Raw genomic sequence first — 24,622 nt, 5'->3', positions numbered from 1 at the left:
CAGCACAGTGTGCCGTGCAGAGCGGATCATGTGTGGGGTGCAGGGAGCCAGGTGCACACTCAGCATATGTAGCTGGTGTGGTGTGCAGGACATGGGGACACAGTGGGCCAGACGCAGGGCGTGGGGCAATGCAGCCCAGCAGGCAGGACATGCACACCCAGCAACCCATGGGTCTCTGCATCTCTCCCGCGTGCAGGTACAGAGCCCCGCCCTGCGGTTGGCACGGGGGCCACAGGAGCCTGGGGTACAGCCTCTGTGTGTGCCAAGTGCACAGGGTATGTCTGGCCCCTAAACAGCATCTCAGCTCCCCCATTGTCCACGGCATCCCCAACCCGCCAGCCAAGCCAGGAGGAGGACACAGCCACACCTGGGCTGGGGCAGGCCAGCCCCTTTCCATGCTGCCCTGTCACAGCAAGAGTCACCCCACGTCCACACTGGCGCTGGCCACCGGGGTCTGCCCTGGCTCCCCCCTTCACTTCGCCCTCCCGTTTGGCCCCCGGACGGTCACTTGCTGAGCACTGTGCAAGACACAGGAATCGAACCCAAAAGGGGGCGGGGTGCTGGGGTCCCAGGAGGTTCCCCACCTGGTTGTAGTTCTCGTACTCCTCAGCCAGCTGCTCAAAGAGGTGGCAGAGATCTTGGGTGTACTCCCAGGACGGGTGCCTCTCCAGCAGCACAGCCCAGATCTTCAGCAGCACCTGGGAGTTCACACTGAGCCAGAGGTAACGCAGGGACAGCTCGCTGACGTTCTGATCCCGCTGGGGAGCACGAGGGGACAAGGGTCACGCACGGCCGCCCTCTGGGGGAGCCTCCTAAGGGGCTGCTGCCCTGGGCCCCAGCAGCTCCTCTGGAGAGCACCTCACAGCCCACACCCAGCCCCCGCCCACGGGCCGCTTTGCCTTTTCCACTGCAGCCTCCAAGAGCTTCTGCTCAGCAAGCACCTGGGGCTGGTGCGTGCCTTGATCTCTGCACTACTTGGATTCAGTGGCCCTGCTTGCCAGCTCGTTCCTGTGATCAGATCATCCCTAAGCCCTGGGGAAAGCTAGACCCAGACTTGGCAGCTGCCCCCAGATCCTGACCCCCCTGGGTGTGAGCAAAATTCAGATCCCAACACCCCCGGCCTCTGTAAAGTTTGATTCCTCCTCAAAGCATCCCTCCCACTCTGGTATTTAGTAGGAACCTATCGATCCAGCATTTAACCTTCACAGCTGCTCCCTAGCTGGAAACTGGGGAGAAACAAGCACCACCCTAGAAGTTCACGCTGCTATAGGACTGTTCAATTCCTGCTTGGGGAACCAGGTATAGCCACGGCTTCAGTGCACAGTAAGGGATGATTGTTGAAGCGTCCTGGATGAAAAGCCCCAATGCCCAGGGCAGGTGTCAGATGCCATCCACTCTTGGCACTTGCTGGGATGTCAAAGATTTTCCTGACACTTGCGTTACCACCTCCAGCCCAGAGGCAGTGACGGATTTTGAACAAGCCATGGGCCAGTATGGTTGGTCTAGAACGCATGGCCCTTGAGGCCGAGAACTGGGGTCTCGGCCAGCTGAGCTAAGGGAGCAGCTGTTCAGGACGCCTGTAGAAAGACCATGGAGCTTACAGCAGAGCTGTTCCCAGGTGAGCTGGGACACCGGGATGGTAAACAGCACGAGGATGGAAAGTGAGCACCGGACACCTTACCAGCCTGGTAATGTTGGCCGCCTTGAGAACCTCTTCGAACTGGACATTCACGGTATAGTTGATGGGGAAATAATGTTTCTGCAAAGGCAAGAAAAATAAAATCCTAGTGGCGAACTAAAAGCTTCTCTCTTCCCCGGATCCTCCTGGGCTGTGCCCCCATCAGCAACCACTCCTGTCCCCTCCCCCGAGTTGATGGGGAAGCATGTACCGTGCCAGGCAGCTTGGGCATGTTTCCTTGTGGGTAAACAAATGCTGAAAACTAAGCTGGGTTGTAACACCTAGAACAGTTGTGCAGCTGCCTAATGCCGTGACACTGTCACTGTACACCACGGGGACCTTCCTGCTCCAAAAGCACAAGTCCCAACCACTTGAGCTAAAGGAGAATCGTCAGGAGTCACCTGTAGTCTAGGGCCTGTGACACACAGCTGGGCAGAAGACTCTGCCCGTTAGAAGGCAGAGTTGCACGTATGCACCAGTTTGCCCTCTCCGGGGGCTGCAGCCCCCTCTGCAATGTTTGAAAATGAGCCAAATAGTTTGCACTTGGGTACCTGGTCATGCACCTAAATCAGGGCTTGGAAATTAACCTACCAGCAGCCCGAGGAGGGACCTTGCTAGGCAGGGCAAATGTCAACAAGAACTGCTGGGGGCTCAGCACTTTAGAAAACCAGGGCTCCTAGCTGGCATCCAAAATGGGCAGTTAGCTGGTTAGCGTCAGGCTGCTAGTTTGGAAAATCTTGGCCGCGGAGAAGCCAAAAGGGGATGAAACAAGAGATGGTTCTGATTCCACGGCCCCCAGCATTCAGTGCGCTAGGGGCAGAAAGGCAGAGGCTGCACTATTGCCCGAGACGCATGTCTGGGCCTTTGGAAAGGGAGACACAAATCAACCGGTAACATAGCCTGAGCCTAGAGGCAAAGAATTACCATGTACTGGAGCCGTTGCCGATATGTCAGCTTGTTCTGGAGAGCCTCGATAATCCTGCATTCCTTCTGCATTGCAGCCTCCAGCCCCAGGACAGCCACGAAATCTGAAAATCACCGTCCCGCCCCCCCCCACCCGAGGGTGAACGAGAAGCGTAAGGCCATGCCCCAACTGGCTCCCATCACATGCTGGGGGCCAGGAGGAACAGGCTTACGCTGCAGAGCAGGGCTCGGGAGAGGAGGGGAAGGAGAAGGGGGAAATCTGTCAGTGTTTTGAAGCAGCAGCATGGGGAGGGGAGGACAGGGCAAGAGACCTGGCCACCATGGCTCAGGGTCATTTGAACGAAGGGGAGAGTGGAGAACGTTCCCCCCAGTCCAATGCTAAGGGCCTGGCTGGGTTCCTGAACAGAGCATTGGGTCCCACCCACTGAGTGCATGGACCAGGGCTGGGACTTCGACCCTGGGCGGCTGTTATCCAGATCCGCCCCAACAAGGAGCTTGTGAGCTGGGCTTGGCAACAGCTCTGCTGCCTCCCTTGCATCCCTGCGTGGGCCCTCTGGCCATCCCCGCCCTGGCTTTCCAGATAGAGCCCTCTCTGGGGCAGCCCAGGGTCCACAGCAGGTCAGAGCGTGCCAGCCCATGGGAGGCACAGGAATGGGCTGGCACAGCCAGGGGCTGCCTGGGGAAAGGGTCTTGGCCCCATGCTGTTGTGAGGGTATTGGTCCGGTGCTCTCCGAACCAGAACAGGGCCATAGGCGTGTCCGACCCCTTTCCCTGCCCTGCATGTGACAGGAGAGCGAGCGCCACATTGTACTCACAGAGGAAGGGTGCGTAGCCCCACTGCATGCTGATGGCGTGTGTCTGGGCAGCGAGCAGATGGACGATCCGGCCTACATGACAATGGCTGTGTCAGCGGGAACAGCCTCCCGCGTGCCGGGAGCAGCGATTCATGGGAGAGAGACCAGGGGGTGCCCCAGTACACTGCTGCCGAGGAAGGACCTGCAGGCTCCCTGCAGGCCAGGGAGGCCGATTCCTTCCCTGGGTGAGGGGCTCTCCCCTCCTCTCTAGGGTGCCGTGCGTGTTTGCTGCAACTGGGCGAAAAGCTGCTGCCAACGTGTTCCCATTGCAAGGTGCCAGGAGGAAGGAACGACCCAGCCCCACTGCACGTGGGGTCTAGGGTGAAGGGCTGGAGGCTGCGGATCCCCGAGGCTGTGTGTGGGGGCAACGCTAGTATTATCCTCCGTCTGCCCCGTCTGCCTCTGAAGCTGGGCTCTGTAACAGGAGACGGGAGGTAAAACCAAATGGAACCAACGTTAGCCAAGAGGCCAGCGCGCCGAGCTGGGGTAGCACACCTCAGCCGTTGGCTAATAAACAGAGCCCTGGCAAGCTCTGCTGGGGGCTCACCCTCCACCTACAGCTGGCTGCATTTCAGGGGCTTTGTACGTCGCTGGGATCAATTTGTTTGATCTATTTCTACTGATCAAACCATTTTTGCTCGTCCCTCAGGTGGCGGCTTAGGCAGGTCTCAGCGTGCTAAGACACATACATGCTGTCTTGGACGGCTGGAAGCCAGCTCCTGCTGTCATGCTCTGCGCATGCCTCATCACCAGAGCTTGTACCTGGTGCTTTGCCAGCTCTCCTAATGTCTGTGCCAAGGGCGAAATACCCCCCTCTGATGCCCTATGGCAGAGATCCCCAAACGCTTGGAAGTCGTGCCCCTCCTTATCTCTGTCCGCGCCCTGCCAGAGCTGCAGCTGTGGGGGGCGGGGGGCATCAACAAGGGTAAGGGGGGGCAAGGCTGGGGCTTAGGAATGGAGCCGCAGCCAGTGCTGGGGGCAGAGGTCAGCCAGGAGCGTAGCCGCACGTAGGCTGGGGACAGGGACAGGCGCAGGGTTGGGTGCCAGGGACATGGCTGGGGGAAGGACCGGAGCAGAGCTGGGGGCAGGGAGGGGCTGGATGGCACTCCCTCCCTGACCACACCCAAGGATGTTGCTCTGTGCCCTTCTCGGGGACCATGCCCCACAGTTTGGGGACCTCTGCCCCACGGATTTCCAGTGCAACATCTGCACAGGTGCCGTTTGGATCAGTCCTGCACCACGGGCAGGACAATCTCTGATCATACAGCAGAGATCTGTGCTGCTGGTTAGAGCCAGGAGAACCCTGCCCGCGGTGGGTCCGGGCACAAGCCTCGTTTGAATGCGTTACATGGCCGGGTGCAGCTGGGCACGTCTTCTAGGCAGCGGCAAGGCAGCGTAAGAGCAAAAACGTACAAATACACAACTGATTCAGATGACCTAGAGTCGCTGATGCTGTGTGATCTGGCCTTGGCCCAGAACGAAGGGAGTGAGTTCCAGGGAACTTGGGATGGGGCCTTTTGACTGGTGAGAGAGAGAGTCCAAAGAGGAAATCCCAGAAACAGGCAATATGCGAAGTGGAATCTGCTACTACCCCAAGGACCTTGTCTGGGAGGAGACGGAACAAGCAGGGTGCACCCCTCAGCACCAGACACACTGGGACTTGCTTTCTTCCCCTAGGCCACAGGACATCTGGACAGATAGATAGCTCGGGAGCCTGACTGGCCACTGGGGATCCCCCCCTACTGGTAACAACCTGTTTGAAAACAACCATGTTCTTTAATGGCCTTGCTGCTTCGGTCCATTGGTTACTAGAAAAAGCTGTAGTCATGACACCGAGTTCTCATAGCCTGTCGGACCGAGAGCTGGCAAACTCACATCCACCACCACTCTGAACCAGAAACATTTGCACGTGTCTAGATTGTCACGGGGACAACTTGGTCAATTTAAACTACTCAGACAGGGCCCCTGGGCTACAGAAACGTGCGCCGGGCTCAATGGCTTCAACCACGTAACGGGGCATTTTCTTGTAGGCAAACAACAAGTTTCACATCCGGCCCAACAGCAGCAAGGATTGATCCCAAGGGACTGATCGGAGTCCCTGAGCTGAGATGTTGAAACTTGTTCCATGTAATGTGAAAGCTGAGATAGTAGCTAGTTATTAGGTGGCTCAGTCCTGGGCAAAGAGGAGTCTGTGCCCTTTGTGCCAGATGAGAGATAAGGCAGCACAGCACAGAGAGTTCATCACTGCAGGAGCTCTGACTAGCTGCCAGAAGAGAGAAAAGCAATGGCACGTGGCTAGTGAGGTACTGCAGCATGTACGAACAGCCGCACTGGGTCAGACCAAAGGTCCATCCAGCCCAGTAGCCTGTCTACCAACAGTGGCCAATGCCAGATGCTCCAGAGGGAATGAACAGAACAGGTCATCATTAAGTGATCCATCCCCTGTGGTCCATTCCCAGCTTCTGGCAAACAGAGGCTAGGGACATTGATGGACCTGTCCTCCATGAACTTATCTAGTTCTTTTTTGAACCCTGTTATGGTCTTGGCCTTCACAACATCCTCTGGCAAGGGGTTCCACAGGTTGACTGTGCATTGTGTGAAGAAATACTTCCTCTTGTTGCTTTTAAACCTGCTGCCTATTCATTTCATTGGGTGACCCCTGGTTCTTGTGTTATGAGAAGATGTAAATAACACTTCCCTATTCACTTTCTCCACACCAGTCATGATGTTATAGACCTCTATCATATCCCCCCTTAGTCATCTCTTTTCCAAGCTGAACAGTCCCAGTCTTATTAATCTCCTGGGTGTTGCTCTGGATGAATCAAAGGGTTATTTAGTCTGGTAAACTTTAAACACTCTCACGCACCTCAGCCAGGCTGGTGCCCATCACAGCTCTGGCTTCATTTTACTGCCCGTAACTTTCTTATAATTGTCTTTACATTGTATTCCCATTAATGAAGCTCGGAAACACAGCAAGAGCCTTGCAGCTACTGCTGGCCGAGCAGTCTGGCCTGGGGAGAGCAGCCTGCAATGGCTTGCCGTGGTTAGACCGCTACCTGATTTCAAACGGCGCAGATCGAGGGGAATCGATCAGACAGGTCTTTCCACTGAAATGAATCATAATCCCTAGCTCGTATCTAGTGCTTCTCATCCGCAGAGCTCAGGAGCACGATAGAAAGGAGGTCAGTGTCATTATCCCTACTGCACAGGTGGGGAAACTGAGTCACGGGGACATGACTCACCCAAGGTCACCCAGCGGGCCAGTACAGAGGTAGGAATAGAATGCAGGTCTCCTGGGTCACAGCACAGTCACAAGGCCACGCTGCCAGCCTGCACCAGTCAGGAAGAGACAAAGCCAACCCGGCCCATAGCACCTGTGTCAGCTCAGCAACTCAGGTTGTTCCCAGCTGCCCCCAAGGTTTCCAGGCCCTGCAGGCATTGGAGCCAGCTCCGCATCACTGTGCGGTGGCCACGATCAGGGAGGAAGCTGGGGCTCAAGACAGACGGGGCTTGGCACCCGGAGGTACGGGAGGCTGCGTGAGTTTTTGGCACACAAAGGGCACGGGAGGCTTTTCCGCCTGGCGAGGGAGGGGCGCATCTCTGTTCTCCCCTCCTCTCCTTGGGCCGGGGCAAAGGAAGCTGCATTTTTGGGAGGGGACTTGATTTCACCACTCCCGCTCCCCAGCACCGATCTACCCCAATCCCCATCACTGGCTCCAGCAACGAGGGGTAGAGGAGACGGCCTCGCTGGGTGATGTGGGGCCGATGGACCCTCCGTTAAAGTTCTGAGGAGACCGTGCTCAGCGACTGTCCAGCCCCAGCCTCCCTGCAGGCGCTGCCCTGGAACTGCCTCCAGGACAGGCACTCGGTGTCACAGAGTCCCCGGGCGATGCTCTGGAACTGCTCCCCATGAAGCCAGGCAGGACTCTGGGGAAGTCTCCTCTCTGGGAGCAGCCTGTCTCCAGGGCACACAGCTCACACAGCTTTCACCTTCCTGGGTCTGACCTCGGAGCATTCAGCATCCTCTGCCCCTCCGTGTGCTTCCCACAGTGAGCCTGCCCAGGCGGGGTCTTGGGGAAGCCAGAGGGTCCTGCACCCCAACTCCGCAGTCAGACGTGACTCTCAGCCAGCCAGTAAAACAGAAGATTTATTAGACGACAGGAACACGGTCTAACACAGAGCTTGTAGGTGCAGAGAATAGGACCCCTCAGCCGGGTCCATTTTGGGGGGCAGTGAGCCAGACAACCACGTCTGCACTTCACTCCATGTCCCCAGCCAGACCCAAACTGAAACTCTCTCCAGCCCCTCCTCCTCTGGGCTTTGTCCCTTTCCCGGGCCAGGAGGTCACCTGATTCCTTTGTTCTCCAACCCTTTAGCTCTCACCTTGCAGGGGGGAAGGGCCCAGCCCATCAGTTGCCAGAAAACAGGGTGTCGGCCATTCTCTGTGTCCAGACCCCTGCACACACCTGCCCTCTAGGGCTCTGCAATGATCATACACCCTTACCCCACCCCATAGATACTTAAGAACTGCATAGGGGAAACTGAGGCACCCCCACACTATTCAGAGGAAACATTAAGAACAGTCCCGCTCCATCACACTCGGGCCTTGGCCCCGCACCACCACGGCACCTGCTCGACTCAATCAGCTTCGAAGCCAAGGGGCTTGCACTGCGAGGATGCTCCGGCCGGTGTGATTTGGCCCTTCGCTCCAGTTCGGGGAAGGGAGCTGCTCCCCAGCGCAGGCTGGGCTCAAACACCCTCTCTGCTAGCTCCGTCCAAGCTTGGGGGTAGATCAGGCCTGGGGAGGTGGAGAACAGTTCTTGGCACGGGGTGGATCCCACAGCACAACCCGCGACCACGGAATCACGAAGCACAAGGGCTCCCTGCTATAAACCCATCCGCGATGGTCCGCGTCATTAATGCGCTACCCTGGAACCTCAAAGATAGGAGCATCAGACTGTTCGTCAGCCAGACACCATGTGGAACTGGAAGTAACCAATCAGGCAGCAGCAGAGGTGGGAAAACAAAACAAAACAACCCCACACAAATCTTGTACTGCAGGGATCTCAATCTTTGTCTTTCCGAGGCCCCCCCACGACACACTATAAAAACTCCAGGGCCCAGCAGGTGGCCTGTGGGGCTCCGGACTTCGGCCCCGTGGGGGCTCGGGGCTTTAGCTATGTGGGCGCGGGGAAGCGCGAGCTTCAGGATCAACACTTCCCCTGTAGCTGAAGTCCTGAGCCCCAGTGTGCCCCCACCCCCCCAGCTGAAACCAGGACCAGAGCCATGGAGAGCCCTGAGCCTCCCACCTGAAGCCCTTATGTCCCGAGGGTCAGAAGCCCCGACCCACCCCCGCAGCCACAAACCACCCATGGCTGAAGTCCACAGCGTCTTGTTCAGAGTTAGGAACAACCTCCATCCCCGAGGTGTCCGGAACTCGGAGGTTCTGCTGAACCTCGTATGAGCGGAGGAACTGAGCCCTAATTTTAGATTCACTCGTGGCCACAGCCTCTTCCATGGACGTGGCCACCTTGGTGCTAGTCTGACTGGAGTCATGCCCGCGGGGCGGGGGTCAGCAGAGCCGTGCTGTATACGGTGGCACGCGTGGCCAAGCAGAGCAACCGGCGTCTATTCAGTGTGCAGGGAGGGCAAGTGTAACTTGCACCCGCAGCAGGAAAAGCAGCTAGAGCTGGCGGGCGAGACAATGTAAAGAGGCGGCCGGCTTTATCCTGCAACTCGAGTGAGCTGCTTTGCCTACTCAGTGCCAGCTGCCCGTCGCAGCGGTGGATCCCGTGCGCACCTTGGTGAGCTCTCACCCCTGGGAGCAGCTCCCCCTCCTGCAACGGCACCACGTGTGGCCCAGAGCGCTCACCCGCACGAGGGCCGCACTGCTGCACCCAGCGTTCCGCTCCGAAAGCTGAGCGCCCCGGAAGGAGGCCCTCTCTTCTCCTCGCCCCTGGCGGAGCTGCCCGCGCTCCGTGGCCCTGCGCCCACTCTCCCTCGTTGGTCAACCAACACAGACACAAACTCCAGCCTGCAAACCTGGCTTTCAACCGGGAGCAGGTCTTCTCTTGGGCGAGATAACACTGAACAATCAGCATCAAACCTCGGCCCCAGACTCTGCCTTCTGGGGACCAGCCCTGTCCATTCACACTGTCAAACAGATTGAGCTGGAAAGGCCTTTAAACGGCTTTTGCCCAGAACCCTGGTGCGGCGCGAACCTGGAAGCTTTTGTACGCAAGTCTGCGCTGAAGGATTCACTCCAGCCCTGCCCTGGAAGGAGCCAGATCCTCAGCTGGAGGCTCCATTCATTTCAGAGAGCTCTGGTGATGGATGCCAGTGGAGGATCTAGCCCTGCGCCTTCGGCTAGCTTCTGCAGGTTTCGCGCCAGGCTCAGTAATTGCCTTCAGGGCGGGGCACCCTTTGCCCGTGGGGCGTGGTGGCCGGAGCTGGGCTCCGGTTCCCCTGCAGAGCGGGGAGATGAATTCATTGGTATTTATTCTGTGCATGACAGCAGCACTCGGAGCCGCGCCACCTCCTCCAACCTCTGAAGACAAAAGTGACACCTGGCGGAGAGCGCCCATGCCCTCCGGCTCTTCCCACACCGTCTGCCAAGCTGCCGTCACCTCGGGAACCTCGCTCCCAAATGAAACACCTTCCCAGACAGCCCCAAACTGGCGCCCCCCAATCCGCATGAGCACAGCACAGGGAGATCCCCTGGGGCAGTCTGAAATAACCACAACGACCCCCAGCTTCCTGCCTCTGCGGCATCAAGCAACAGAGGGGGAGAAGTGTCCTTCAGCCAACCACAGACTGGAAAAGAAAAGGACCAGGATTATGGGCTAGGATCAGGAAGCCTATTCCAGGCCTCGGTCTTTAATTTAGCTGTAAAGAGCTGGATTTGACTCTAGGGAAAATGCAGTGAGAATCGGTAAGGTGACGGATGTTGCCCTTGCATCCAGTACTGACGGGTATCTCAGATGCTGGGACTGACATACCAGCAGGTAAAGCAACTCACAGGAGTGTACAAGCAGGGTAAATTAAATGAAGAAACCTTCCCCCACCCCACCGTAATGCCTGTGTTCCTCTTCCCCTGCCGCATAACTCCCACCCCTGACACATTGCTCTGCACGGTTGATATTTAATCAAGGCTGGAGGCAGCTCCTGGCACCTAACGTGTTTGCGTCTCTAGGCTCTCTGTACTGCTAACTCACTGCCCTGCTGAGAGAGCGAATAGCCCAACATCGCCAAGGCTAAACAGGGAGCTCTGCCAGCCCTAGTCAAGACTCAAAGCCCTGTCCTCCTTCTCAGATTGTAATCTCTTTGTTAACTAGCCTGCCAAGTTCCACATGGCCCTTTGGCCCTTAAGCATCGTAGCAACAAGGGTCACTGAATCAAGGAGCTAGATTAGTTTATTGATTGCCTGTACCAGTGCTGGGAAAGTAAAACAAGCCTAGCCATGAACAATAGCGGACTCCACGTTGTCACTGCACTCAGCGGACAGAAACCAGGAGGAGTCCTCCACAAGGACTCCTTGTTGTTTTTGCCAAAACAGACTAACATGGCCACCACTCTGAAACCTGTCCACTGACAGAGAAAGTCTTGGCACAAACAACACCAGGGGCGAGGAAGGGAAGTAATATGGGTACAACATTTACCAGCATGAGGAAATTCCAGCTCCTGCTGCGAAAGTATGAGGTGGCTCCTTTGTGGGTAGGCACAGTGTGTGTCGGGGGTGATAAGGATTTACACAGCATCGGAGCGGGTTCATAGGGAGCATTAAAAAACAAAGGCTATGATAAAATCCTAACCAAGCTGCAATAAATTTAGCAAACAGCCTTGGCTGCATCTGCGCTGGTGAACTGAGGTGCTAAATTATGTCACTAGTAGCAGGTGTGCACACACACACACCCTGCACACTTCCCAACAGCCCATGCTTTACAAGCCCGATTTCCTGGCTCCTTCAAAGCACCTGTCAACGGGAATTAGGTCTGTAAAGACCTTTCAGGATCTGGGCATCAGCATCTCGGCTGCAGCAGCGGGTGCGGAACCCTCCTGAAAACCTGGCCATGCCCCTCGAGCAGCTGGCCTGGAGCCATCTGTCCACCCCGCCGTGAGCCACTCTAAGCTGCCTTTGCCCTTACTTGTAATGTACGGAGCTTGTGCAGAGGGGGAGCCCTGGCACACTGGCATGAAGCTCCCCAAATCGCCCCTCAGTGCACAGGACCTGCGGGCTTTGGGATGCCCTGGTTCTCTCTCTCTACCCTGGGCACAGCAGTTGTGCCAGGCTCTCCCTCTCTGTGGTGCTCCGCTTGCCCTTGTTCATGTAGTATCTCTCCATCACCAGTGTGTTCAGCTCAGGCACCCCTGGCGGGCAGGGCAATAATCCCATAGGTTACAGAGGGGATCTGCAGCAGACAGATGAAGTGGCCAGAGTACCCACGGCTGTGCAGCACCTTACCATGAGGAAGCCTTGTCTGTGCCTGCCACGGGTTGGCTCACGGGCTCTGCCAACCACAGGCAGCACAAGCCCTTCCCTCTCAGCCCACACTGGCTCCCCTGTCCCTCTGGAGGTTAGCGATAGGCAGGCCCAAACGCCACACCCTCTGAACATCCAGCCCCTGCTCCACTGGACTGTCAGAATTACCAGGCTCGCAGTTCCGCAAAGAATAGTAACCCCACTGACTCATGACAGAATAAGTTTATTTAACAGAGATTGGAGTACTAGGAAGTAGGTAGAAAGTATCAGAAACAACTGGTTACGTCTAATGCCAAATCATAATACACCTTTTAGCAGCTAGACTTAACTCCCAACATGGTCCTGTCTCATAAAGGTTCTCTCACCCTAAGTCTTTCTCCCAGTGTTAACCAGACCAGCTGCGACCATCCATTCATATGCCAGCTGGCAGCTTGTCTCCTTGGTGAAGGATCCCGGGGGTCTCTCTGCATTTTTCTGACCCAGACTAATTATTTGATCTTAGCTCGAACTAGGCCACCTGCCTGTGGTGTGCTCCTTCCTGTAGATTTTGTGATCTCTTGTTGACTTTGCAATAAAGCTGCTGGCTCCCTATGCAACAAGCTTTACATTGTAAGCCACACATCATAATGGTCAGCAAGGGAGATAAGCATCTCCTGCCCCCTACCTGAACAGAACCTGTCAGTTACCTCCAGGCGACCTGTCTTAACTCACATACCTTAAGAGCATAGTTTTCAGAATAGATACTTAACTCCTTACAGATCATCCATACATCCCTCTTGCAACGATTAAGACAACAAGTGTGTACCTCATATGCCACTCTTCGGCGCATTGTCATGTAAACGTCAGACCCAGGGGATCCCTATATGCCATATGCACCCCTTACGCCCTCTCCAGTTGGTCCCAAGGGATCTCTGGGCCAAGGCTGGTTATCCAAGAAGTCTGTAGCAGAATAGGTTATTGAATCCAAATCCCAGGCTAGCCTCCCAGTCACTGGGCCATCCTACCATCCTGTGCAACTGGGAGGTAAGATCCCAGGGGGTAAAGCGCGGCTCCACTCAAGCATGCTGCTGTGGGTGGATGCAGAGACACATACAAGCGGGAGAGGGCGTTGGTATGGATGAATGGGCCAGGTTTGCAAAGGCCAATGCTAATATTTAAATGACACGTGGTTGATACAACCACAGTTTGTGCACGGCTGATTTTTCACACGGCCCTGGCAGGTGCACAGCTGAGAGACACAGGAACATTTCTGATGAGAGGTGCTCTTCGAGCATGTGTCATGCTCACTGCTAATAATTCATCCACGCTCATGTCTGCCACCAGCTGGGAGCTCCGACACATCTGCCACTAACCTCACCACAGCCACGCCGGCAAGGCAGTCAGCTGGGGGCGGGTGATTTCTCAATCAGTTTGCTAATTGAGGATCAGGGTGGGAATCAGACAGTGGGAAGCGGAAGGATGGAAAAGTTGTGGGGTAAAGGGCTGAAGACAGGATACAGGACTCCAGTCGAGTTAGTCTCCAAACCCGCATCCCCACCACCATCCAATCTGCTCTGTGATGAAGAGTTCCTGGAAAAGGTTCCGTCTTAAATCTCTTTTTCATGCTATTTTTAAGCCTTCCCAGCAGAGCCCCCAGCTGACTGACCCAAATACAACTGGGCGGGGGGGAGGGGGGTTGTTTTTGCAAACATTCTGCATTTGTCCACAAAAGCACCCACAGAGCCAGCCGCATCAGTTACCTGGCCTCTAAGGGGGAACATGACCCTCCGCCCGCCACAGCGAGTGAGGGGTAGGGACCAAGGTGCAGTGGGATGGCATCTAAGCTTCCGAATGCCGCAGTCCCTCTGTGCACAGACCAAGCACTCACTTTGAGGCAGTTGTTTTCAAACTGTGGGTCACGACCCAGTAGTGGGTCAGGGAATGGAAGGCACTGGGTCGCAGCGGCACTGGTCAGCACCGCCAACCGGGCCCTTAGAAGTCCCAGCAGCGGTGCTCCCAGCTAAGGCAGGCTAGTCCCCACCTGTTCTGACACCGCGCTGCATCCCGGAAGCGGCCAGCAGCAGGTCCAGTTCCTAGGCAGGGGGGACCACAGGGCCCCGTGTGCTGCCCCTGCCCCAAGCACCGGCTCCGCACTCCCATTGGCAGTTCCCAGGCAATAGGAGCTGGCGTGGGGAGTGCCTGCAGGCGAGAGCTGCGCAGAGCCACTTGCGCGCCTCCGCCTAAGAGCTGGACCTGTTGCTGGCTGCTTCCGGGGCGCAGCACAATCCACAGTGCCAGGAGAGGCGGGAAGCCTGACTCAGCACCCCTGCTCCGCCGAACGAGAGCCACCCGAGGTAAGCCCGTACCCCTGCCCCAGCCCTGAGCTCCCCCCAAACCCAGAGCCCTCTCCCGCACCCCAAACCCCTCATCCCCAGCCTCACCCCACAGCCTGTACCCCCAGCCCAGAGCTGACCCCCTCCCACACTCCAACCCTCTGCCTCCGCCCAGAGCCCCCTCCCACACCCCAAACTCCTCATCCCCAGCCTCGCCCCACAGCCTGTACCCCCACCCCAGAGCTGACCCCTCCCACACTCCAACCCCCTGCCTCCGCCCAGAGCCCCCTCCCACACCCCAAACTCCTCATCCCCAGCCTCGCCCCACAGCCTGTACCCCCAGCCCAGAGCTGACCCCCTCCCACACTCCAACCCCCTGCCTCCGCCCAGAGCCCCCTCCCACAGCCCAAACCCCTCATCCCCAGCCTCGCCCCACAGCCTGTACCCCCAGCCCAGAGCTGACCCCCTCCCACACTCCAACCCCCTGCCTCCGCCCAGAGCCCCCTCCCACACCCCAAACTCCTCATCCCCAGCCCAGCTGACCCCCTCCCACACTCCAACCCCCTGCCTCCGCCCAGAGCCCCCTCCCACAGCCCAAACCCCTCATCCCCAGCCTCGCCCCACAGCCTGTACCCCCAGCCCAGAGCTGACCCCCTCCCACACTCCAACCCCCTGCCTCCGCCCAGAGCCCCCTCCCACACCCCAAACTCCTCATCCCCAGCCCAGCTGACCCCCTCCCACACTCCAACCCCCTGCCTCCGCCCAGAGCCCCCTCCCACACCCCAAACCCCTCATCCCCAGCCTCGCCCCACAGCCTGTACCCCCAGCCCAGAGCTGACCCCCTCCCACACTCCAACCCCCTGCCTCCGCCCAGAGCCCCCTCCCACACCCCAAACCCCTCATCCCCAGCCTCGCCCCACAGCCTGTACCCCCAGCCCAGAGCTGACCCCCTCCCACACTCCAACCCCCTGCCTCCGCCCAGAGCCCCCTCCCACACCCCAAACTCCTCATCCCCAGCCCAGCTGACCCCCTCCCACACTCCAACCCCCTGCCTCCGCCCAGAGCCCCCTCCCACACCCCAAACCCCTCATCCCCAGCCTCGCCCCACAGCCTGTACCCCCAGCCCAGAGCTGACCCCCTCCCACACTCCAACCCCCTGCCTCTGCCCAGAGCCCCCTCCCACACCCCAAACTCCTCATCCCCAGCCCAGCTGACCCCCTCCCACACTCCAACCCCCTGCCTCCGCCCAGAGCCCCCTCCCACACCCCAAACCCCTCATCCCCAGCCTCGCCCCACAGCCTGTACCCCCAGCCCAGAGCTGACCCCCTCCCACACTCCAACCCCCTGCCTCCGCCCAGAGCCCCCTCCCACACCCCAAACCCCTCATCCCCAGCCTCGCCCCACAGCCTGTACCCCCAGCCCAGAGCTGACCCCCTCCCACACTCCAACCCCCTGCCTCCGCCCAGAGCCCCCTCCCACACCCCAAACTCCTCATCCCCAGCCCAGCTGACCCCCTCCCACACTCCAACCCCCTACCTCCGCCCAGAGCCCCCTCCCACACCCCAAACCCCTCATCCCCAGCCTCGCCCCACAGCCTGTACCCCCAGCCCAGAGCTGACCCCCTCCCACACTCCAACCCCCTGCCTCCGCCCAGAGCCCCCTCCCACACCCCAAACTCCTCATCCCCAGCCCAGCTGACCCCCTCCCACACTCCAACCCCCTGCCTCCGCCCAGAGCCCCCTCCCACACCCCAAACCCCTCATCCCCAGCCTCGCCCCACAGCCTGTACCCCCAGCCCAGAGCTGACCCCCTCCCACACTCCAACCCCCTGCCTCCGCCCAGAGCCCCCTCCCACACCCCAAACCCCTCATCCCCAGCCTCGCCCCACAGCCTGTACCCCCAGCCCAGAGCTGACCCCCTCCCACACTCCAACCCCCTGCCTCCGCCCAGAGCCCCCTCCCACACCCCAAACCCCTCATCCCCAGCCTCGCCCCACAGCCTGTACCCCCAGCCCAGAGCTGACCCCCTCCCACACTCCAACCCCCTGCCTCCGCCCAGAGCCCCCTCCCACACCCCAAACTCCTCATCCCCAGCCCAGCTGACCCCCTCCCACACTCCAACCCCCTGCCTCCGCCCAGAGCCCCCTCCCACACCCCAAACCCCTCATCCCCAGCCTCGCCCCACAGCCTGTACCCCCAGCCCAGAGCTGACCCCCTCCCACACTCCAACCCCCTGCCTCCGCCCAGAGCCCCCTCCCACACCCCAAACTCCTCATCCCCAGCTCCGCTGGGCCGGGGGCATCAACAATTTTCTTCAGCTGGGTCGGCCAGAAGAAAAGTTGGAACCGCGCTGCTCTGGGGCACTTTCAGGGCGAGGGATTTTCCAGCACAGCCCCGAGCCCTGCAGCTCCGGCTGCCGGTGCGCCCAGCCCGGCGCCCGTCCGCGATCCGACAACCGATCCTGCTCTGGGAGCCCGCCCGGGGGCAGGGGGCTGCCGGATGGGAGGGGGGGCAGCGTTCGGCCCGGCCGCGCCAGGGAGCGCAGCATCGGGGCCCGAAAGGATCCGGACAAGGCGGGGAGACGCCTGGGAGCAGCCGTCAGAGCTGGAGAAAGCACCGGGGGGGGGGGGGGGGTCTTGCACGTCGGCGGCGCGGAACCCCCCAGCTGGCCGGGCCCCCTGCCCAGCGCTTCCCTGCCTCCCCGGCACCCTAAGCCCCTTCCCGACTTGTTCAGGCTGCTAAAAGCCGCCGGCTGCAGTTGCCCCCCCGGTTACCTCCGGGCCAGGCAGGGGCGCCTCGCGGCGGCCGGGGAGCGCCTCGCGCACGGAGGGATCCCGGAGCGGTCTGCGGCGCCCAGCCCCGCTCCCACCGCTGGGGGCTGGGCTCGAGCTCGCGCACCGGGGAGGCGGGGGAGGCCCGCGCCTGCAGCTGTGTGGCGGGAGCACGTGGATTCCCAGAAATCAGGGGCTTTCCCCGTGCTGGCGTGTGACCCCCAGGCACTCCCGCCGGGCCCGGGCCCGGGCCCTTGTTGCACGGGAGCCGCCCCCGGCTCCTGCAAGGCGCACCCGGGCCGGGCGCCTCCCTTTCCAGCCGCGGGCGCGGGCGCCCGAATGGTGGCAGGACGGTTCTTGCGAAGGGGCCCCCGGGCTCCAGGCTGCTCCCTGCGCCCAGGCGGGCAAGGGGCTGGACGCGCCCGGTATTGACCCCTGAGCAACTGAAAAGGCCCCCGCCCCGGGCCTCCTTCTCCAGCATGGGAACGGGCCCTTCTCCCCATCCCAGCTGCCTGGGGGGCGATTCAGCCCCCCACTCGTGCCATGATTACAACAGTCGGTCCCGCATCCAAGTAACTCCAGCGGGGAAACGCCACTTGATTTGAGCCGGAACAGGAATTTTTGTCTGTCCAAAGTCTCTTGCCACCGGGAACAGTTGGGCCCCAATCCCGCCGAGCAGATCCCTGCGGGAGACCGGCCACACGGATCCCATAAGGGAGCTGGGGCCTGGCTTTGCTCGGCAAAGTCCACATGTAAAGTGCTACGGCCCCAAGCCAGAAAAGCTGAGCTCACAGCTGGCACTTGGGTTGCTGTGGGGTCTCTTGGTGGGAGCTGAATCACAGATCACATTCTAGGGTCAGGGACTGGAATCCACATCCCCGGGATGGGGCCCTGGGATCCCACATATTGGACACAGATTCCTGGCCAAGCCAAGTTTTTCCCATTTTTCTCCCTCTCAGCCTTTGCCCTATGGGATCCTGCAACCCTGACTCCCTGAGTTAGATTTAGATGGACACTCAGGCTGGCCAGCGAAGACAACCTGATGACCTCACTCATTGGGGGGGGGGGAGCAGAGGTGGCTCAGGCCCCAATGATTAAGGGCTCTTTCATGGCAGCCCTGCCTGGAGCCGGCTCCTGCAGCAGGCCAGGTCAGGAGAGGCACGTCTGCCTCAGTTTCCCTCCTAAAGTGTTCCCAGTAATAGTTCAACCAGTCTTCCCTGGTCTAAATATAGCCCTGGTGGGGTTCATTTGTTATAAAAGTCACATGTACATAAACCATAACAAAAGGGACAAGTCCCCATGGTCCATCAACAAATCAGCCCCACTGTCTCTCACCTTGTTTCTTCCCCAGCCTTCAGCCCTCTCTGGCTCTGAGAGCCAGCTGGCATCTCCCTCTGCTGCTCCCAGCCTTCAGCCCTCTCCGCCGTGGCTCTGGGATCAGGAAGGACAGCTGGCCAGCCCCTCCCCTAGCTCCTCTCAGCCCTTTTCAGCCTTCCACCCCACCACTGGCTTTGGCTCTTGAAAGCGAGCAGGCTAGTCCTGCCCCTGGCTTCCGGCTAATTCCTCCCTCTTTCCAGGGAGGGCCTGCACAGGGCTGTCCGCAGCTGCCTCAGGGACCCTCTCCAGGCTCCCAGGCACCTGGCACCTCCCCCTTTTCCTGGCTGACTCTCCCAGGCTGCTCTGACACATCCAGTCTCTCTCCCTCACCAGTTCCTGACCCTTTATAACTTGGAGCTCCTGTTCTGGCACAGGGGCCCTGGCCTTGCTTCATTTATTGAGGCCCACCAGCCTGGGACAGGCTCCATGGACTATCGCTAGCAGGAACCCGCCCTGACTGTCAGTGTACAAGTTCACCACCGTGGACTGTTACTGATTCCCTCGCGCCGGGTCCCTGCTGCAGACGGGCCGCTGTGCTCTGCACCCACTGCAGCCTCCCTAGCCAGTCGCTGGAGAGCCCACAGAGCAGAGGTAGCCACAGGGAGGAGGAGAGACTATGCTGTGTAATCCGCCCATGCAGATTAAACATGAAGCCCATGCCCTGGCCTTGTAAAATGCCTGCAGTGACTCAAAGCCCCATGAGTACCCACCACAGGGCAGGCTGTTAAGAACGGGCACAAACCCTCAATCGGTTGTGAGTTCTAAAAGCCTCAGGCACCGTGGGCCTCAACACAGTCACAGTCAGTCCCCTAGTGCACTCCGATCTGTCTTGCCACGCAGGTGAGCATAGAGCTGTGATGGATGGTCTCGTATGCCAAGGATCACAGCAATATTCAGGTTTCTTCCAGTCCCAAAGGACCAGTCAGTTGCACCTTAGATCTCACACTAAAGATAACACTTTTGGCCAATCCTATAATAAATTATATAAAGGTTTGTTTATTGAATAGGACAAGGAAATAAGAGATATTTATAAAGTTAAAACTGGTAAACTGGAGACACACAAATGAGTTCCAATCCTACGTTTCAAAAAGTAATAGAAGCTTTTATAATAAGGTCTATAGGAGCTTTAGGTCTAACCTAGGCTAAGCACTGGGGATCTCTTGCTTATGTCTAGGGCTTTTCATTTTCAGCTTTTATTTTATGTAATTTTCCCCAGGAATTTATCCGTGTATACCACCACAACAAAAACAGGTGAAAATCAGTGCAAAAAACTATTAATATTTTTTCTGGGTAAATATCAGGGTTTATTTTGGTGGACAGAAAGACAGGAAGAACAAGTATTTGGCAGATTTAACGCTTTGAATATTGTTCATCAATGTGGTTTGCTGCAGGGCTAAGACAGAACTCAGAACACAGTGCCACCTTGGAGTTTAAGAAAACAGTATCTCCAGTCCCCAAATAAAACTTTTCCTCTGAATAAACAGATTACTGTTGTAGACTTAGAACTATTAGCCTATAAATATTTACATTTAATAATTGGGCTACACCATTTGCAGGGCATACAATCTTCAGCCTTTTCTCCTGTTTTTGGTTTTTTTTCAACTTTTGAATGCTTCCTTGTGTTCTGAAAAACATTCTGATACAGATTTTCATTTTCTTCCCATTTTAGTGTGTCAAATCTTTAACCCATTATCTGCTAACAGCTTGAAATGTGTATGGGGTGGGCGTGAGATTCATCAGTACATCCAGATGTGCACGCACTTCAGAGCTTGCCTGCGTGCCTGTTTGTTTATTGTGTGTATCTTCTAGACTAATACAGAGCCTTTCTTCACCAGGCAGCTTTGCATATACCCACAGACTAATGTATTATTGTCATACATATATCTCATGCCATCTATTGTATTTTCCTAATAAAACAAGTTTTATATATATATATTTGAATGATACAAAAGTAGGGTGAAAATCAGAAAAAAATTAATAATGCTTTTTGTAAAACCTGGGAATTTTTTGGTAAAAAGTGGTTTAAACTGAAAACAAACTTATGCCTGGTAAACCTTGCCCCTCAGAGTCCAAGCAGCATAGAGATCCAGTACCTTTCTATGAGGCATTTTTAGCCCCTTTCTCCCTCCTGAGGAATCCACTTACATGACTCATCTTTACCAGAGTGGAGGGGGCAGGAGGACAGGACAGGGCATAGCAAGCAACATCTTTTGTCCTCTTTATCATCCCACGATAGTCCATCTGGTGTTGATGGGCCTTTCCTATAGGGCAGGATGTAACACCTTCTGTTGCAGATCAGCCCTTCACACTAGTTTATGTAAATCACCAGACAGGAGAGAGACAGTCACAGAGGCTCACAATGCAATCGCTCAGATGTTACCATACAGTATGGGATACAGATGCTGTGAGATTAATGAATGCAGGCAGCAGCTCACCAGCATTCCATAAAGTCTGAACACGTTCTTATAACTCTAGCACCTTTTGCAACAACACTAACCCCCAGCTGAGCCAGCCTGATCCACTGAGACATGGGGACCTTGGCATGAGGTGGCACCTGGTCTGCCAGCATCACAGCTCTCACTCAGCAACACTTCCTGCCCTAGAGCTGCATAAGCCATTTGCATGTTCCTGCCACAAGCTTTATCTCAGCCTTAGCTACACTGAGCTTAAGCCAAATGTCTTTCATCCAGATAAAAACAGGCTGCACTTCGCAATGGATCAGTTGTGAATCCAAACGGCCTGCCTACCCGTTGGTGAAATCTGCTGGTATGAGGCCTCCTCACAGGAGCAGGGCTGGCGACTAAACCACATTTCAGGTGCATCCCGGGTATTGGGGGTTAGCTCCGGTTTCTGATGCTGGGAACAAACTCCAGGGCAGCTTGCAGAGAACCCAGGCAGGGGCTAATCTCTCTCTCAGTGAAGTCACTGGGAGCACTGCCATTGACAGAAGCGGGAGTAGGAACTGCCTAGTCTGTCGGGAGTGGGGCGAGACACCAGAGCAGTAAAAACCATAGTTTCCTGACTGCCCTGCAGGGCCAGCCCCTGGGGGAAAGGGCAATTGACACCCAAGCCAAACAATGGCAGTTACCTTTCTCAGAGAAGATGCAACGTATAAAAGCCGATCTTTGAGCAGAAGAGAATGGAATGGGAGGGATTTTTCTGAGTGAGGGCAGAGGGAGGGAGAGGTTGTTAACTGGGGAAACAGCTCTTATTGGCCACCAGCCCTAGCAGGGGGAGGGTGGGAGAGGTTTTTATGCAAATAATACAGGTTAAACTAATATCATGCAGATTCAGCTGAGCAGGTTCCAAACAAGCCCGCTCAGCTCCCTAGTGAGAAACGGGCAGTGATAGGCCAGGTGTTTTGGTGTGGTTTGTGTTTCCCAGATTAACAGGATTTAGGTGGGAAGGCGATGACAGATACAGAGGCAGCAGTGGGAGTGACCCATGTAGTGGAAGACACAATGGAGATGATGGGATGTGGAAGCTGCAGTATGTACATGATTCTGGAGGGGGGACCTGGTAAGAGTTTTGTCTGCATGAAATGCCATCTGATAGATTTGATGGAAGAAAAGATCCGAGGATTGGAGATGCAGGTAGAAAGGCTGGTTGAGTTTAGAAGGGTTTAGAAGTGGATTATGGAGCAAAGACATGAGGCAGCTGAAGGGAAAAGATCAGACTTGCAGATGGAAGCAGGACTGAAGAATTCTGAGGGGAGACTGCAGGGTGAAGAAAATGGACAGTGGAAGCATGTGACTAAGAGAACCAGGCAGAGGAAAAGACAGGCTAGTGGAGGAGAAATAGAGCTCAAGAACAGGTTTGCAGAGTTGGAAAATGAAGAAGGGGCTCAGCAGGTGGTCACTGAAGGTGGAAGGGCAAGGAAGAAGAGAAGAGCGGCTAGTGCTATAGGAAAAGGGGAAGAGTCAATGGAGACTACACCAAATATGAGCCCCAGGCAGATACAGGATGGGTTGAAGAGGATTACAAGGGAGAATAGGAATGGAAAGAACTTGCAGCCAGAGGGAACAGGGGATAGACTGGAGAATTGCACCGTCACCAGGAAAAGCCAGGTCTATGTGATCGGGGACTCTCTACTGAGAAGAATAGACAGGCCTGTAACCAGAGCTGATCCAGAGAACAGAAGGGTGTGCTGTCTTCCAGGTGCTAAGATATGGGATGTGGACCTGAGGTTGAAAAGGATCCTAAAGGGAGCGGGAACACTGATTGTTCTTCATGTGGGAACAAATGATACGGCTAGATTCTCACTGGAATGTATGAAGGGAGACTATGCTAGGCTGGGGAAGACGCTTAAGGAAATCGAGGCTCAGGTGATCTTCAGTGGGATTCTGCCTGTTCCTAGAGAAGGGCAACATAGGTGTGACAAGATTATAACTATCAACAGATGGCTCAGGCAGTGGTGCTATAAGGAGGGCTTTGGGATGTATGGCCACTGGGAAGCATTCATGGACAGAGGACAGTTCTCTCGGGATGGACTTCATCTGAGTAGGGAAGGAAATAGACTTCTAGGATGGAGGCTGGCACAACTGATTAAGAGAGCTTTAAACTAGGAATTTGCGGGAGATGGTTGGGAGATGTCCAGGTAATCTCCACGCCGGATTTTAGCATTGAGAGGGAAGAAAACGAAGTAAGAAAGGATACAGCCGTGGGTAGGAGAATGTAGATAAGGAGGAAGGGCAGTGTGGATACCAGTCTAATAGGTTATACGGGCTGTAGAATGACCGTGCCTAATAGGGTACAGAATGTGAGCGAGGCCAAACAGCAAAAATTAAGATGTTTGTACACCAGTGCAAGGAGCCTAGGTAACAAAATGGAGGAACTAGAGCTACTGGTGCAGGAAGTGAAACCAGATATTCTAGGGATAACAGAAACGTGGTGGAATAGTAGTCATGACTGGACTACAGGTATTGAAGGGTATGTGCTGTTTAGGAAAGACAGAAATAAAGGTAAAGGTGGTGGAGTAGCATTGTAGATCAGTGATGAGGTAGAATGTAAAGAAATAAGAAGCGATGGAATGGATAAGACAGAGTCCGTCCGGGCAAAAATCACATTGGGGAAGAAAACTATTAGAGCCTGCCCTGGGATAGTGCTTGGGGTGAGCTATAGACTGCCGGGATCTAATCTGGATATGGATAGAGCCTTCTTTAATGTTTTTAATGAAGTAAATACTAATGGAAACTGCATGATCATGGGAGACTTTAACTTCCCAGATATAGACTGGAGGACGAGTGCTAGTAATAATAACAGGGCTCAGATTTTCCTAGATGCGATAGCTGATGGATTCCTTCATCAAGTAGTTGCTGAACCGACTAGAGAGGATGCCATTTTAGATCTGGTTTTGGTGAGCAGTGAGGACCTCATAGAAGAAATGATTGTAGGGGACAACCTTGGTTCAAGTGATCATAAGCTAATTCAGTTCAAACTGAACAAAAATAAATCTACAACTAGGGTTTTTGATTTCAAAAGTGCTGACTTTCAAAAATTAAGGAAATTAGTTAGGGAAGTGGATTAGACTGAAGAATTTATGGATCTAAAGGCAGAGGAGGCCTGGGATTACTTTAAATCAAAGCTGCAGAAGCTATCGGAAGCCTGTATCCCAAGAAAGGGGAAAAAATTCCTAGGCAGGAGTTGTAGACCAAGCTGGATGAGCAAGCATCTCAGAGAGGTGATTAAGGAAAAGCAGAAAGCATGCAGGGAGTGGAAGATGGGAGGGATCAGCAAGGAAAGCTACCTTATTGAGGTCAGAACATGAATAGGGATAAAGTGAGACAGGCTAAAAGTCAAGTAGACCTTGACCTTGCAGAGGGAATTAAAACCAATAGTAAAAGGTTCTATAGCCATATAAAGAAGAAGAAAACCAAGAAAGAAGAAGTGGGACTGCTAAACATTGAGGATGGAGTGGAGGTCAAGGATAATCTAGGCATGGCCCAATAAACAAATCCTTTGCCTCAGTCTTTAATAAGGCTAGTGAGGAGCTTAGGAATAATGGTAGCATGACAAATGAGAATGAGGATATGGAGGTAGATATTACCATATCTGAGGTAGAAGCGAAACTCAAACAGCTTAATGGGACTAAATCGGGGGGCGCAGATAATCTTCATCCAAGAATATTAAAGGAATTGGCACATAAAATTGCAAGCCCATTAGCAAGAATTTTTAATGAATCTGTAAACTCAGGGGTTGTACCGTATGATTGGAGAATTGCTAACATCG

General features: G+C 55.9%; 1 protein-coding gene across 4 annotated transcripts in view; it reads right to left on the bottom strand.

Moving 5' to 3' along the window:
- Positions 1–18,484, bottom strand: part of IL34 (interleukin 34) — a 58,622-nt gene extending 40,138 nt beyond the window's left edge. For 3 of the 4 annotated variants that reach the window (XM_075118280.1, XM_048816815.2, XM_048816817.2), the window contains exons 1-5: positions 17,021–17,129; positions 3,418–3,871; positions 2,603–2,706; positions 1,682–1,759; positions 585–758 (exon numbers count right to left, since the gene is read on the bottom strand). In XM_075118280.1, coding sequence (XP_074974381.1) covers positions 585–758; positions 1,682–1,759; positions 2,603–2,706; positions 3,418–3,445 — 384 coding nt within the window. In that variant the 5' untranslated portion in view covers positions 3,446–3,871; positions 17,021–17,129. Of the gene's footprint in view, positions 1–584; positions 759–1,681; positions 1,760–2,602; positions 2,707–3,417; positions 3,872–17,020; positions 17,130–18,352 lie in introns of those variants that run through there. The other variant, XM_048816816.2, reaches the window with a different exon arrangement.
- Positions 18,485–24,622: the final 6,138 nt, after the last annotated feature.

The sequence above is a fragment of the Caretta caretta genome, chromosome 12, assembly GCF_965140235.1.
Source record: "Caretta caretta isolate rCarCar2 chromosome 12, rCarCar1.hap1, whole genome shotgun sequence".
Lineage (NCBI taxonomy): Eukaryota > Metazoa > Chordata > Testudines > Cheloniidae > Caretta > Caretta caretta.
This window is presented reverse-complemented; position numbering and strand designations above follow the sequence as displayed.